This window comes from Bufo bufo, chromosome 9 (genome assembly GCF_905171765.1).
Source record: "Bufo bufo chromosome 9, aBufBuf1.1, whole genome shotgun sequence".
NCBI classification, from domain to species: Eukaryota; Metazoa; Chordata; class Amphibia; order Anura; family Bufonidae; genus Bufo; species Bufo bufo.
This window is the reverse complement of record NC_053397.1, coordinates 16,480,094-16,497,302: the sequence shown is the minus strand read 5'-3', so window position 1 is coordinate 16,497,302 and position 17,209 is coordinate 16,480,094. Positions and strand designations below refer to the sequence as shown.

Genomic DNA, 17,209 nt, shown 5'->3' with positions numbered 1-17,209 from the left:
CGGGACATGCGGATTTTTGCTGCGGATTTCACCCCTGCACCATTGAAAGTTTCCAGTGAGAATCTACAGCAGGAAGGGACATGTTCCAGATTTTAAAATCTGCACAGCCGGTTGATGCCCGTGCAGAAAATCTCTGCAGCACTTTATATAACGTCATCCACCTGGCTGCTGCTGTATTGCTCTGTGGATTTTCCATGCACAAATCTGCAGGTAAAAATCCTGTGAGTATTTCTGTAAGGGCTGCCTGCTGGTAACCATACTGTTCCCACATCAACAATGGGTTTGATAAAGTCCGAATCACCACTCTGGAAATAACACATCACAAAAGCTGTGTGATTAAGGCAAAGATTTACTGCTGACAGAAATGTCCGTACAATATAAAATCTTTTCCCTTGCCCCCAAATTTCACGTCAGGATGGGTAAAACCAATTCATAGGCCATGAGGGCCGGGATGATATGTCATGAGGCATTGCGCAATCCTCGGCCCATGTGCGGACATTTAATACCTGCAGCTGTATACGTTTTAGGGGTTTGCGCTGCTCAGGTTACCCACGATCATTGATGGAAGAAAGATGTGCCCACATATGGGGAGGGGAGCAGCGCTGGGCACTGGGTGCTGTGAGGTAAAGCCAGGACAGGTACCCAGTCTTCTCATCTATGGCTTATGGTTTGACAGCTGCAGGTCGTTGCTATACAATCTGCTACATGGGAAGAGATATATTGTTTCCCGGGTCCTGCGGCGCAACACCAGTGGAGATTAAGACAGAGGTCAGCGCCGGTCATTGCCTTATTGATCTACCAGATAAAAATAAATTGCCTGTAAATTAATATCTAATTCATCGCAGTCCGTAAAAACACGAGCAGCTTCTTACATTCGAAACGTTTGGGTTTCAAGTTTTTTTCCACTTCGGTACCCCGGCCCGGCACCAGGTCATGGAGAAGCCCCGCTGATCACGGGGGAGGTCTAAGGCAAGTTGTTTAATTCGCGAACAGTTCATTCTACCCGAAGGAAGGTATCATGAATTCAGCCGGTTTTCTATGACGAGGTGGGTATTCTCACAAGTTTGGCGCCGCCCAGTTTAGGCACTTCATGGCAACTTCGAATCCCAGGAAACAGCCTGTGGATAGTGAGAGATGAGGAGATTCATTAGTCGTGTAGTCGTTAGGTGGACCTGTTATAAAGGTGGGTTCCGCTGCTTCGTGGTTATATCTGCATTGGGCTTCAGAACGACAGACTTGCATGACTATGGACTGTAGAATTAGTACACTAGCAATCTGCAGGCTGTCACCCAGCTTTTCAAGAAACGGAATTAACAGATTTGATTACTTAGTTTACTTTCCTAAATATCTGATTAGTTGGGGTCTGCCGCTGCAACCACCGATCACAAGAATAGGGGTCACATGTGCCCAGTGACAGGTCGGGCTTGCACGCTGCCGCTCCATTCATCTCTATGGGACTTTCACAGGACAGCACTTGGCACTCTCCGACAGTCCCATAGAGAATGAATGGGGCGGCCCAGCACACAACTATCGACCTGCTGCTACAGATGCTGCGTATAAGGATAAGTTTGATATCATGGTACATCCCTTTAAGGTGATTATTTTGCAGGGGTATTAAGGGGGGGGGGGGGTGCACATTAAATTCAAATTATTTACAGTCTATGGATTTAAAGATTATTTCCAATTTGGTCAATCCGGGATTATGGATGGTCTTTTGGGATTGGTCTGGAAATCCCTAATGGTTTTCAAACTATCAATTATATTAATGGTGGAGCAGCGCGGTGACACCACCACATTCAGCTCCAGGTAACTAAACCTCAAGTCGGTCGCCTGTATGAAGCTTATAACAGCAGCGGCTGACGCCAGTGTGTATGTAGTATCTCAGCCCTGGAGAGATGTGACATGAGGCAGTGTCACCGGGGGCTTTCTGGACTTTGTCAATCATCCCATTGAAAAACATTACATTCAGGCTCCGCCCCATCGTGAAACGGCTGATAACTGGGAGCAATAGTTCCCAGAAGCCCTTGATGTGCTATTATGTCAGGATGCAGGGATAACATGACAGTTAAGTTCTGCCATCATGAAATGGCGGTATAGTAGGGAGTAGTGTTGAACAAAGCGAGCTTCGGATGCTTCATCCAAAGTCGCTTCGTTCAAAACTTCTGAATAATATGTACATGACACTGGCTGACCTGTCGCATGTGCGCTTGCAGCAGAAGGCATCTGTGTTGGTCCATGTTCATATGTGCCCGCATTGCTGAGAAAAATGATGTTTTTGTATATGCAAATGAGCCTCTAGGAGCAACAGGGGCGTTACCTTACACTAGAGGCTCTGCTCTCTCTGCAACCTGCCGCGCCCTCGGCACTCTGATTGCCAGGGACAGGCATTGAAAAAGTTCTCACGCCTGGCTCTATCAAAGTGCAGAGAGCCCGGCAGACGCAGAGAGAGCAGCGCCTCTAGGTGTAATGGCAACGCCCCTGTTGCTCCTAGAGGCTCATTTGCATATATAAAAACATAATTTTTCTAAGCAATGCGGGCACATATGAACATGGACCAACACAGATGCCTTCTGCTGCCAAGCGCACATGTAACAGGTCAGCCAGTGTCATAGGGACAAATCTGCTGACAGATGCCCTTTTATATTAATATATTTTACTCCCGTAAAACCCCTTTAAGACGGCAATGTCACACTGCTAATATCGCAGCCAACGATATTGAATGTCGTCACACTGAAATCCAGAGGGTTAGTATTTTGGGCATCTGTTGTGTTGCAGTAACCTGCAGCTCGCAACCTGATCCCATTCACGATAATGAGTTGCGATTTAGCAGCGGGACACTGCAATTAATGTCGCGCGCCCCTGGCCCGGACAGCAATGGAAATGGTTAGATCAGACTGTAGGTTGAGTGCCCCTTTAAAGGCAAGCTGCCACTTACAGCATTGGCTGGGAAGGCCCGAAGCATGACGGCTGTGAAGCCTTTATACAACGATCCGATCCCTTCCTCGCGGATTAATTCACGCAAGACATCCCGGAATCCATTGGGATATTTTCCAGCAGGCGCTGAGGGGGAGATAGAGAAATAGATTAGATTATAGACATTTATAGTCACTTCAGGGGCAGACTTTACCACTACACAGACCAAGCAAATGCTCTGGGCCCCAGAGATCAGAGGGCCCCCTGCTGACTACATGAAGTTGCATAGCTGCCAACTGTCCCGAATTTTCAGGGACTGTCACTGATATTTAGAGACAGTCCTGGCAAATTCAGGTTGTCCCGAGTTGAAAATGGTCGGGGCTAGTGATAATTCTGCCCATAAGTAGGCGTTACCAGACAGAGTTGGGGCGTTCCCAGGCGGATGCCCCGATTTTACCAATGTTGGCAAGTATAAAATTGGCTGAAAAAAATAAATAAAAATATGACTAAAAAAGGTGGACATAATGCCTTGGAGGTGCTTGAGCTTCACAGGGGCTAGCTGTAGAAGAAGGGTCTAAGTGCCCAGGCTGCATTGCTAAGCCAAGAATGTGACAACAGGGCGGAGCTTACCTGTGCCATGGAGACCCCCAGACATACCAAATCCACCCCTCACCACCAATAGGTTTTACAACCTGCTTTTATCCCCCCCCCCCCCCCCAAACATTATTTGTCCCCAACAGTCCCATTTTAACTTCACACAAAATCCATGCAGAGAAACAGAAAGGGACAGATTTACCATACTGTCCCTGTTACCCATGGCAACCAATCACAGCACGGCTTTCATTCTTCAAGAGCAGAATTTAAAATGAAATCTGCGCTGTGATTGGTTGATATGGTCAACATAAAGAGCCTCACTGCTAGGCAGGCTTCATCTGCCCTAGTTAGGCCTCGCAGAGGAACAGGCCTTGCTGCCCATAGCAACCAACCGGAACAACGAAGCTTACAGAGAAACTGGGCACATGAAAGCTGCGCTCTGGCGGGTTGCTATGGGCGACAAGGCCAGATATTCTGTCAGACAAATTTGATAATTGGGGCCCATTGGCTGAGATTATTTAATAGTTTAGTGGGGGGCGCACGACTGACAAATTGGGCTATATTCAGTAATATATGGCGCCCATAAAAAAAATGGCAGATACTTTGAAATCTATTCTAAAAATACCTATTACATTTTGCACACTCCATGTACTTATTGTATTGGCACCATTTTTTTCATGAAATCCCCCCCAGCTAGGTCTCATTGATCAAAGACAAAGCTTTCTTGTTGCCCAGAGCAACACGTTATCCCTCTCAGCTTTCATTTCTTAACTCTGGACTTTATAAATACTTGTATTCCCCAATTCTGAAGCATCTATTCTTAGATTTCGTCATTGTGCCATTTCTCCGTTATTCCTTCTGGAAATATATAAACCAACGGCGCAGCTTGAGCAGTTTCTAGCGGACCGGTCATCTGCCCTGACACATCTATTTTAGTAAATACCTTGAAACTGCAATGCTAGGGCACTGTTCTTCAAATTTTGCTTAGCTGCTCCTTTGTTATTCCTCCTGGAAATGTTGGCTGATACCATTTTGCTCCTTGTCAATAGGATGGGTCCCTACACACTCATACTGTCTGTAAAGATTGTCAGAATGTGTAGTGTCACCCTCCTATTGAGAAGTGAAATAGGAAAACCCAGTTATCAATTTATACACACATTTCAGGGAAGAATAACAGAGGAACAACAAAGCAAAATTCGACGAATGGCACCCCAGCAATTTCAAGGTACTTACTAAGGAGAGACATGTAAACCGACCCCGGGGGTTAGCGGTCCGTCCTGTTGTATGCCCACATCAAGAGTTTGCAATGCTGGAAGTTGTAGTATGACGAGCCTTGGGTTGGGCACCACTGATCTTTGGCCTGTGCTGCTTATCTCCATATTCTTATGCTCTGCATGTTAATCTGGAATCATTTCATTATTTTGCACGCAGCTCAGCTCTACTACATCCTCCCAGTTATCGGCACGCAGACCCGCAGAGTGTAATTCAATTCACAAGAGGCTCGGAAATTATTAGCACTTGAAGAGGTGGAAAAAGAAGGAGGAAAGAAGAATACGACGGGGATTTAATGAAATACAAGTCCCCATTAACACTCCTAGCCGCACAGCCAGCCGATCACCCACCTGTCTGGAAACGAGATTTTAGCACGTCTGGGGGAATTGCGACAGCCCAGTTAAAGATTCCAGCCATACCACCGGCGAAAAGAATTCGAGGAACACTCAGCTCACTGACACTGTTGGGGGGAGAAAAAAAAAAAAAAGAACAAATTAACTTATAGCGTGACTACGGCTGTGCGCCTGTAATATCGCAGCTGAGCCTGAATACACCTCACAGCTGAGGAGCCGCTACAGTTGTATCTAAACGCAGCAGCACACATCTCTGTCCCTGTAGGTTTGTTACAGTGTAACAGTAAAACATTCCAGTGTACACAGAAATAACCTTTAGGGTTACATTCACACCACTGATTTTGAAAATCAGTCTCCAAAAATTTGATCAGAATTCCTGCGGATATTGAAGCTTTTTGTTTTGGACGCGCTTTTTTGGGGGTGTATACTTTAATTTATAACTGCATTTTTTGCTTGCTTTTTTTAATGCGCATCTGCACCAAAAAACCCCGGATTCCGCTCCAAGATAGGACATGCTTCTTCCCCAAAAAAATTAAAAATTTATGAATGACAAACTGCTTGGAGTTGTCTTTTGGCTCCGATTCCAAAGCAGAAAATGCACCAAAATCAGCCCAAAAACCTCAGTGTGAACGGCCCTTATGGCCCGCTTAAAGGGCATCTGTTACATGTGCACTTGGCAGCTGAAGGCATCTGCGTTGGTTCCATGTTCATATGTGCCCACATTGCTGAGAAAAATATTTTAATATATGCAAATGAACTGCTAGGAGCAACAGGGGAGTGGCCGTTACACCTAGAGGCACTGCTCTCTCTGCTGCAGCTGCCGTGCCTTCTGCAATTTGATTGACAGGGCCAGGCAGTGTAAACATTATCACGCCAGGCTCTGTCAAAGTGCAGAGGGCGAAGCTGTTGCAGAGAGAACGGAGCCTCTAGGTGTAATGGCAGCGCCCCTGTTGCTCCTAGAGGCTCATTTGCATATATTAAAACCTAATTTTTCCCAGCAATGCGGGCACATAGGAACATGGGACCAACACCGATGTCTTCAGCTGCCAAGCGCACATGTAACAGGTCAGCCGGTGTCATAGGTGCAAAACTGCTGACAGATGCCCTTTAAAGGAGATTTCCCCGAACAACACTTATCACCAATCCACAACGTCTGACTGATGGGCACCCAACTGACTCCAAGAATGGGAGCCCGTATGTCTACATCATCTACCTCAGTCAGTCCCGTAGAGTTTGAATAGAGTGGCAGCGGCCATGTGTGATTGCAGATCCATTCAAACAGAGGACATAGGAAACCCATTCCTCTTAGGTGACAAGTGTAGTTCATGGAAAAAACCCTTTAAGTTGTGCCCCTTTATACACAGCTGCGATGTGGCTGGTGACCATGAATGAGTGGGGCCCACACCACTAAAATGAGGCAGGAACATCCACATAACTGTCCCCATCCATCCGGGCCTGCTGGGGGTAAAAAAAACCTTCGGGTTTCCATTCATTTCCACGGTGGTCACAGCCTGTATGTATGGCCTCCCCTTACGGCTCCAGCTATGTGCAACCTTAACGAGAACCTCTGCTGATGTAGCTGCTCTCTTTGCAAACTCGTCTAGTTGCTCAGCAGGTCGAGAATGAAGCGGGCGAGGGGGCGTCGCGTGCATGGGCATACAATCGAAATAATCCCTGCGGAGCAGTAAGAGCAGCCGCACAGCTTGCTCGGTTACTGAACAGATTTACAGTCACATTCTCTCAACCCTTTGTGGTATGGACACAAGAATAGTCTACCTAACTACACACACATCCCTACTGCCATATGTTCTATAGGTGGATAAGAGATGCAGCAGAGCTGTATTGGTTGTCTGTGCATTATGAGATAATTTAACACAGTAGCGTTACTTTCTATGTAAAACCCCACAGAACAAAAGGGATATAATAGTAACACTCTGGGCTCTGCTGCATCTATATTTATATTCTGGGTCTTCTATTTTCACCCCACCCCCATTTACTCTATAAATCATAAAGGAGGTTCTGTACTGTGGTTTGAGTGCAATAACATGATGATTACAGGGCTTTACTTTATTTACACCAATTATATCTGTGCACACATCAAACCAAGGACAGGAGCCCGCCCCACGCCGCGTACCCGCCAGACCGGATATTCTGGCTCAGATCGACCGTTCACAGGGGTAAGAAATAAACTCCTTAAATTGTATTTCAGAAACAAACCATTTTGCTGCAGGCAATGTCCCAGAGGCGGGGAACGAGGACAAGCGACTGGCAGGGAATGGTGGGGGTCCCAGCAGTTAAAGGGGTTTTCTGGGACGGTATATACTTAGGATAGGCCATTGGTATCAGAACGGTGGGGGTTCCAGTTCAAGGCACCAATACAGATCAGCTGACTGGTGGCAGGAGAGTGCTGCGGCCTCTTCACAGTTTACTAGGAGCAGCACCATACACTTAATAGTGGCTATACCTAGTACCATTCAAGTGAGGCTGCAATACCAGACACAGCCACTACACAATGTATGGCGCTGGTGCTGTGCCTGGAAAACTTTGAAGTGGCTGCAGGCTCACCTGACCATCGAGGCGCCTCCAGCTGATCGTGTTGTTGGCGCCAGGAGTCAGACCTCCACCGATCTGAAACTGAACATAGGTCATTAATATTAAGGGGTTTTTCGTGAGTTTAATATTTATGACCTATCCTCAGGAGAGGTCTTCAAATTCTGATCGGCAGGGGTCCAACTCTAAGCACCCCCCGCCGATCAGCGGTTTGAGAGGGCTGCGGCGATTACTGCGGTCTCTTCACAGCTCACCAAGCACAGCGCCATACATTGTATAGTGGCTGTGCTTGGTATTGCAGCTCAGCCCCATTCCCTTGAATGGGACTGTGCCTAGCATGTGCCTGAAAGAGATGATGTCACTGGCCCGCAGCAATCCACTGTAAAGATTTTTTCTCTGTCAATAGATACAAACCGCGTAAGACCCACGCTCACGAGCCCTTCACACAGACAATGGTGGTCTCCTGTTACAAACAGCAGATTACTTCACCCTCTGATATCTCCTAAGTGATGTCATGGTATAGACTCAGTGATGTCACTAGTCCTGGTCAGTCATCCTGGGCGCTCTCTATCCACCCCCTGTCACTACCATTACTGACAATCACTATATGGTACCCACGTCGTCTTTTTATAAAGTCCAGTGACCGTCTATGATCCTGTCGAGAGTCCACTGAGCAGAGCTGACCCTTCCCGCAGATTACCTGTGGCCCTCCGGTGTGAGGACGTTTCTTCAGCCATTCGTAGGTCATAAAGTACATCCACTGGCGGAACATCTACAAGACAAAGACACAGAGTTCACCCGCTACACTGGTTCCCAGTAACAACCTCCAGTAACGAGGCAACAGATAATTAGAAAGGCATCTTCTGCTGACATTTAAGACTTTTCTCCCATGGGGTTGTCACCTAGCTTTCCTACAGCCCCAATAAGTCAAACCGTCTAGTTGTGCACCGATACAAGTGAATGCACCACTGACAACCTACGCACATTGCCCTACAGGGGGGTGGGGAAAGCTAGGTGACAACCACTAACATCTGTAGCAGATTCCACACAGCTTTCCTAGACACAGATGGAGGTATTCCCATCTAGGATATGCCATCACTTTCCCATAGGTCAGACCCCAATGATCATGAAGTGATGGCCCATCATAGTAATGACATCACATTTTTAAAGAGCGTCTGAGCAGATTTGTCCCTATGACACCGGCTGACCTGTTCCATGTGCACTTGCATCTGAAGGCATCTGTGTTGGTCCCATGTTCATATCTGCCCGCATTAATATATGCAAATAAAGCCTCTAGGAGCAACAGGGGTGTTGCCATTACACCTAGAGGCTCTGCTCTCTCTGCAAACTGCCTCACCGTCTCCACTTTGATTGACAGGACCAGGTGTGATGATGTTTTCACTGCCTGCTCTGGCAAAGTGGAGACAGTTAATGAGAGAGAGAGAGAGCAGAGCCTCTAGGTGCAATGGTAACGCCCCCGTTGCTCCTAGAGGCTCATTTGCATATATTAATTAAATGCGGGCAGATATGAACATGGGACCAACACGGATGTCTTCAGCTGCCAAGTGCACATGTAACAGGTCAGCCGGTGTAGGTACAAATCTTCGGACAGATGCACTTTAATATCCCTTAAAAAAATCCTATCCTGGGAATGAAGCGACTGCAGTGCCTTATTGGCATTGACTTCCATCACTGAATATGTTACAGACTCTTTAGCAGTAAAGTCAATGAGGCATGAGGTACATTGCACCTCCAGCCTCAGTGAAGTCACCGGTTCTAAGCGTCTGTATTGCTCTGGACATACAGTACGGCGCCCTCACTTATACCTATCCGTTAAAGAGACAGTTATACCGTCTTGGATCATCTGTAATCTCCCAGGATCTGGGTGCTGGTTCTTGCTGGCGTGATGAATACAATTAGCTGACCTTCTTTTACGCCTTTTTACAGAATTGTGCGGCTGTGCCTCTGATTAGGATGTGAAATTTAATCAACGGAAGGCTGACACGTCGCTCCTGAATCTAATCATCTGCAGAAGGGGCCGGCGAGTGTAATCATCCGAATACCATCACGTGCCAAGTACCCCGGAACTGGCTCAAGTAGGAGACAATACACGGAGGGTTCCCTACCTATCAAGCCTTCACCTCCGCTGTCTGACCCCCACTGTATAGCTGCAGGCGGACATCTCCTGCTCTGTAATGTCTCCCCCTAGTGTTATTTGCTGAAACCTGCAGTGTGAAATTCCCCATGTGCCTCCCATCCGTCCTTCATACCTCTCATGAGCGTCAGCACCGTTCCCTTGTATATTCCCCTAATTCCAGCTTCTCTGTAGATCTGCTTGGCGCAGTCCATGGGGCCGTTATATTTCACCCCTCCGGTGGCGGCCTGAATCTGGAAGACAAAATTATAGGCTGTATGAATCGCAAAGGAGAATTACAATTTACTGTATTCCGTCAGCATGGGCCCCGCCTTTGTAACAGTCTAATACTCCAAGATGTCTGGTTGGTACGGGGACAAATCGCCATTTTAAAGGGATTGTCTCATCTGGACATTTATGGCATGTCAACAAACCCTTTAACTGAAAACCCTCCTGAGCCAAAAGTCAAGCTATAGGGATTGTACAGGATTTTAATAAAATTGCTGCTTTCTTCCAAAAACAGTGCCGCAACTGTCCACAGGTTGTGTGTGGTATTGCAACTCGGCTCCATGCAATTCTATGGAGCTCAGCTGCAGTACCAGGCAGAGCCCACGGAGAGATGTGGTGCTGTTTCTGGAAGCAGCCATGTTTTTTTTATCCTGGACGACCTGCAGGGAGGCGATATATGCCCACAGCTTTATAGGTTTGTACGTGCGGATGCTGTAGTGCAGTCTCATCATTACCAGCAACAGCACCACCTGCTGGCCACGGGAAGGAATGACACAAAAAAAAAAAGCACAACTATTCAGTTCCAAATGCTACATCTTCTACAATGCACTAGAGCCGTGACACTGGTCTACAGCGTGGCTAATTCACTTTTATTCTCCTGTGGGCAGCATACCTGTAAGAGGCACTTGATTCTTTCACCAGGTGCCATGATCGCCGTCGTAAAGACCCCAGATAACATACCAGCTGCAAACAGCTGGGGATACCTTTAAACAAAAAAATATATATTATAATAATAAATATATGATATATAGACATGCATATAATAGTAAAAACGGGCATTGCGATGTGCCTAATCTGCAGAAGACTGGAGCGGAGGTGGAATGGAGGGCACAAATACAACCAAGAGACCAAAACAAAATATGTACACCGACGGCAAGGCACACGTACCTTACACAGGCCGGGCGGGGGGACGGGTGGCGGGATCATACCCCTCCAGTATGCAAGGCCTGCAAAAGCAGCAATTAAGACAGGGGGGGGGGAACCGGAAGATCACGGCATTAAGGTCCACGCATAGTATTCAAGGGACACAAAATCTTAAAGGGTCACTAACTTTTCAAAAAAACGTATACATAGGTCATAGAGACATATGAAAAGTTTAGATCGGTGGTGACTGAGCGGCGAGACTACCACCAGTCTCTAGAACGAGGAGAGAGAAGCGAGAACAAATTGGAACTTCTATGGAGCCAGTCTCACGCAGCAAGGAGAGAGACCGTGATAGGTGAGCACTTCTCTCCCCTCGTTCTAGAGATCAGTGGTGGTCTCAGCGCTCTACGCTTTCAGTATGTCTCTATGACATATCAAAAGTTTTTCGTTTATTTTTTTTTCAAAGTTAGTGACACTTTAAAGGGGTCAAAAAATCGCAAGGATCTGTCTGATAGGCGCAGGTCTCACCTCTGGGACCTGCATCTAAAACAGAGCCTACAAAGCGAGAGCGGACCATTTATGTGGGACTGCCGAAAGTAGCAGAGTGCTGGCTCGTCTACTTCCGTCAGTCCCACAGTAGTAAGTGGAGCGGTAGCTGCGCTTGCACGCCGCTCTTCCCATTCATTTCTATGGCACTTCCAAAAATAGCCAAGCGCTGGCTTGTCTAATTCCGTCAGTCCCATAGTGGAGCAGTAGCTGCGCTTGCACAATGCGAAAATAGCCAAGCGCGCCGCTCGTCTATTTTCAGAAATGAATGGAGGGCGGTCACAGAGGCACAGTCCATTCTCCCTCACTTTGTGGGTTCCGTTTACAGATAGGTACAGGTCCCAGAAGTGGGACCCGCACCTATCAGACGTTAGGGGCATATCCATGCAATACGCCCTCAATGTAGGAGATGGGCCAACCCCTTTAAGGCTACTGCTCCCTGTTATCAGCCACTACACCCAGGGGGAGAGGCAGACTGTAGCAGTCTTCAGTGACATAACAAGGCCAATGACCACTACCTATGTGCCTCTCCTTAGGTTTTGGTGATCTTCACCCATTGCCCAGGCTCAATAACTGCTTGCTGTCAGGGAATGGGAACATTCCCCTTTACATCTGTTGGCAGACCTAATACTTCTCACAGCGGAGGATTTGCTACAGTGATGAGCACTATAAACAATGGTGCTATGATACCAGTTATGCAGACAGGCCCTCTGGATAGATCTATATACACACACTGCACAGGCGCTGCCACGAAGGACAACCCCCAGCATCCGCCGCACAAGGCCGCTTTGGCTGCAGGGACTAAAGTTTAATTAGCAGCAATTAATTTAACGAGAACTGGCATGCTCGGGGGAGAAATCGCTTTATTATCCGAAGAAATTAATTAACAGACGGCTACTTCCCCCCCTCCCAAGACTCGGAGGAGTCCGTGTCTTACGTGAGAACTTCTTCCGGATGTTTCTGCTGGAGTTTCTTCCCAAGACCAAAACCGAAAAAGCAAACGGCAAACATTGGGGTGACGCCGATGATGGGGGCCGCCATCCCCCTGTAGAGACCTTTGATGCCCTGCGGCAAATAAAACAAAAGAACGGTTACTTCCCTGAATTTCGGCTATCTCGAGGCCAGTGTACAGGAATCATAGATATGGCCTTGGAGAGAAGTGGCTGTCAGCCCGTTTCCACCGCTTATCACCACTGCTGTGCGAATGGTAAGCTGCAGGTACAAGCCAATGAGATGCATTACTCTTCTATATCTGTCTTTGGTAAAGCTGGGTGACAATCATTATAGATACTTTGTAGTCAGCCGTCTTGTTAAAGGGCATCTGTCAGCAGTTTTGTCCCTATGACACTGGCTGACCTATTACATGTGCGCTTGGCAGCTGAAGGCATCAGTGTTGGTCCCATGTTCATATGTGCCCGCATTACTGAGAAAAGTGATAAATATAAATAAATATATGCAAATGATCCCCTAGGAGCAACGGGGGCGTTACAAAACTGCTGACAGATGCCCTTTAAGGTTTGTCACATAGCTTTCCCTATGCAAGCGGAACCTGCAGCCATACTGTATGCCATGCCTACTCTCCCGCCTTTACCAGTAGGAAACCTAAGGCTCCCTGTGATACCTACTTCAGGATCTGTCACACAGCTTTCCCCAGTCAGGACACTAGGAAAGTTGGGTGACAACCATGGAGGAAGCAGTACCGGACTATGCAGGTGACAGGTGGACATGGAGAAGAATGCAGCCCCGCGCCGCCTGAACACCAGAAATTCAAGAAAGACAGGGTCGTAAGACTAGACATATCTACAACCAATCTGCTGTGTGTGAATTGACCCTTAGGCCGCTTTCAGACGAGCGAGTGTCATGCTGCAAACTCGCCGCGCAGCTCCCGTCCTGACCTCCTAGCACTGACGGGGTTGCATAGCATTATATATATTTATGATGCTATGTTACACTTAGGCCTCTTTCACACGGGCGTCATGTTTTTTGCCCAAATAAGATGCGGGTGCGTTGCGGGAACATGCGCGATTTTTCCGCGCGAGTGCAAAACATTGTAATGCGTTTTGCTCCCGCGTGAGAAAAATCGGCATGTTTGGTACCCAAACCCGAACTTCTTCACAGAAGTTCGGGCTTGGGGTCGGTGTTCTGTAGATTGTATTATTTTCCCTTATAACATGGTTATAAGGGGAAATAATAGCATTCTTAATACAGACTGCATAGTAAACTAGCGCTGGAGGGGTTAAAAAAAAATTCTAAATAATTTCACTCACCTTAATCCACTTGATCGCGCAGCCCGGCTTCTCTTCTGTCTTCTTCTTTGCTGTGCACAGGAATAGGACCTTTGATGACGTCACTGTGCTCATCACATGGTCCATCACCATGGTGAGGGACCATGTGATGTGACGTCACCACAGGTCCTTAGCCGGCAGCTCAACATTACAGAAGAAGACAGAGATCCGCAACTACGCGATCAAGTGGGCTCGGTGAGTTAATTTTTTTTATTTTTAACCCCTCCATCACTATTTTACTTTGCATTCTGTATTCAGAATGCTATTATTTTCCCTTATAACCATGTTATAAGGGAAAATAATACAGATCGGGTCCCCGGCCCGATCGTCACCTAGCAACCATGCGTGAAAATCGCACCGCATCCGCACTTGCTTGCGATTTTTACGCAGCCCCATTCACTTCTATGGGGCCTGCATTGCGTGAAAAACGCAGAATATAGAGCTTGCTGCGAATGTCACGCAACGCACAAGTGATGCGTGAAAATCACAGCTCATGTGCACAGCCCCATAGAAATTAATGGGTCAGGATTCAGTGCAGGTGCAATGCGTTCAACTCACGCATTGCACCCGCGCTGAAAACTCGCCCGTGTGAAAGGGGCCTAAGGGGTCTGGAATGTATTGGATAACACTGACATAGCATCATAAATCAGTATAATGCAATGCAACCCAGTCAGTGCTGGGAGGTCAGGACGGGTGCTGCGCTGCGATTTCTCTCTATTCTCCTATACATACGCATGCTCTGCTCAGCATAGGTAGTGAATGGGAGAAAGCTGCTGTCAGATGCCTCTCACAGGGATTTTTCAAAAGGATTGGGCAGCTGAAGTCCAACATGCCCGATCCTTATCTTCCCTGACAACAGCCGTCAGGGAAGAGGCAGGAGGACGCCATACACATTAGATGATCGGCAGAAGTAGCTAAAAATCGGTGGGTTCGACCGATACACATCTAACGTGCATGGCCAGCTGGAGTCACTGAGGGGCGGGTACAGGGGGCAACCGCAGTGCTATATGGCACCATGGCACCTGTTCCTGGTATGGATAAAGTTTGGGAGATCTGTGTCCTTTTCACATCATAGAAGTTGTCCGTCATTTGGGTCTGGGCCCCTAACTTTACCCTTGCTGGGGGCCGGAGCCCGCCCTAGCACCCATAAAGTCTAGATGTTAATACCTCATTTACAAGAGTCTTCTTAAAACAGTCAAAGGTTCCCGAATACAAGGGGAGCTGCCCGGGGCCCGGCTTCGGCTGTGTTTGAATCCGAACCTACAAGATAAATATTGGGGGGAAAAACACAAAAAATATAAATATTTCCAGCAACATCACAAAACACAGTTTTGGGTTTCAGAACGTTACTTCTAGTTATGTGTCTCTGGGAAAGCTGGGTGCCAACCTAAGTGCTTTACCACAATCCGAAATGACATATGGGTAGATTTGTCACCCAGCTTTCCCAGTAACAGATACAGCCAAATTTTTAACAATTTGACTGAGGAGGATGACAGCAACCAGAGATCTTGAAAGAGACGAGAAATGAAAACAAAGTATCTAAGTTTTATTTTCCATGATTGTGACAATGTGACAGCGTCTGAGAACCTTTACCACTGTAACCTTTCACCTACTATGCTGTGAGAACACGAGCGCCCCCTGCAGGTCACCTTTATGCAAGTTCCCTCAAGGCCATGGTGCAGGTGACTGTCAGCTTTTCAGTGCACCGTCACCTCCGGGATCCGAAACTGCTGCTCTCCCCCTTCATTTAGTACTTTTTTTTAAAGACTCAAAGACTAAAATTCCAGAGGAGCTCCTTACAGACTGCCCGTGCCTTATGCAAATGACTCTGCAAAGACTTTACCCAACTGCCTTCTGCAGCACCCCACACCCACTGAACAGCATCAACTGCCGCAGAGCAGAGCAACGCCACCTACTGCACAGCACCCCACTGAACGGCGCCACCTACTACACTGCACCCCACCCCACTGAACGGCACCACCTACTGAACAGCACCACCTACTGAACAGCACCCCACTGAACGGCGCCACCTACTGCACAGCACCCCACTGAACGGCACCACCTACTACACAGCACCCCACTTAACGGCGCCTTCTACTGCACAGCACCACCTACTACACAGTACCCCACTGAACGGCGCCACCTACTACACAGCACCCCACTTAACGGCGCCTTCTACTGCACAGCGCCACCTACTACACAGCACCCCACTGAACGGCACCACCTGCTGCACTGCACCCGACTAAATGGCGCCACCTACTACACTGCACCCCACACTACACTTTTTAGAATTGCACCCCACCAGTTTTGGCAGTGCACCCTAAGCCCACTGCCCTCACCCACGTTCTGCACAGCACGCCACCATCTCTGCCAGACATCCCATTCTGTGCCCCCCACTTTCTGACAACTTTCAACCATTCACACCCAGAAACTCTTTCTAAGTTGTCATTCTAATGCTTATCAATAAAGAGCCGCTGAATGAAGGACGAGTCTCCCGGGGTCCCCGCCGGTCCCCGGAGCTCGCACCTTTATGGTGTCCAGAGGATGTCCAACAAACACCAGGCACACTCCCCCGAAGCCCCCGGCGAAGAAGTTCTTCACGGGGCTGATCACTTGCTGCTTCTTCTCGGACATGGTGACTGCAGTGTAGCCCCTGGACTCCGCACCGTGACAGCCGCCTCCCGCACTCAGGACAAGGTTTGCAGCCGCGACCTTCGCCCTACTTTGCCATACAGATAAACTGACCAATCACAGCGCTCACTGCTGACTACTTGCAGCCAATAGACTACTTCAATCTCAACAACTTCCGCCCTCACGTGCTGACTGACAGTCCTCTTCACCAATCATCGAGCTTATTTTCCATATTGCCCCGCCCTTACCGGATTTCTGCAGGCGACGTCCGCGCAAACTGGATGATTGACAGCCATATACACCTATCAGTGAACTGATTATTTATAATTCCCGCCTTCTTAAAGGAAGCTTACCCCTGATAAGTCTGTTTGGTCACTAGAGGTAAAACAGCATTCCAGTTCTCCCTAAGGCGGCTTCATAGCTGAGCACTGAGCATTTCATGTGGAGGCATATGTGCCACGCCATCTTTGAAATGGGCAATCTGGGCACTGCTGCATTTTACCATTTATTTCTTATACGGTATACAAAAATGACTACAGTTATAGAAAAGCCATTTTCAAATATCTGAATTAAAGGGGTATTATCATCTTAATGATCACTGTTAAATCTGTTAATGATTTAACAGTGATCATTTTTCTAAATATATTTAATTAACTAATTCCCACCCCTTAGAAGAAAATAAACATATACTTACCTGACTGTTGTCTTCCGTCTCCCCTGGTTACGGCCACCGCTCTTCTCAGGAATCGCGGTGGCCGCGCTTGCGCAGACGACTTCTC

General features: G+C 47.6%; 1 protein-coding gene across 1 annotated transcript; it reads right to left on the bottom strand.

Annotated features, from left to right (window-relative positions):
* Window positions 1-331: 331 nt before the first annotated feature.
* SLC25A20 (solute carrier family 25 member 20) lies at window positions 332-16,533 on the bottom strand. The gene is given in 11 exon segments (XM_040407221.1): window positions 332-1,118; window positions 2,932-3,060; window positions 5,130-5,239; window positions 8,383-8,408; window positions 8,410-8,454; window positions 9,863-9,864; window positions 9,953-10,070; window positions 10,718-10,808; window positions 12,452-12,579; window positions 14,967-15,059; window positions 16,326-16,533. Coding segments are annotated over 11 exon segments (912 nt in total). The 5' UTR covers window positions 16,434-16,533; the 3' UTR covers window positions 332-1,056.
* Window positions 16,534-17,209: the final 676 nt, after the last annotated feature.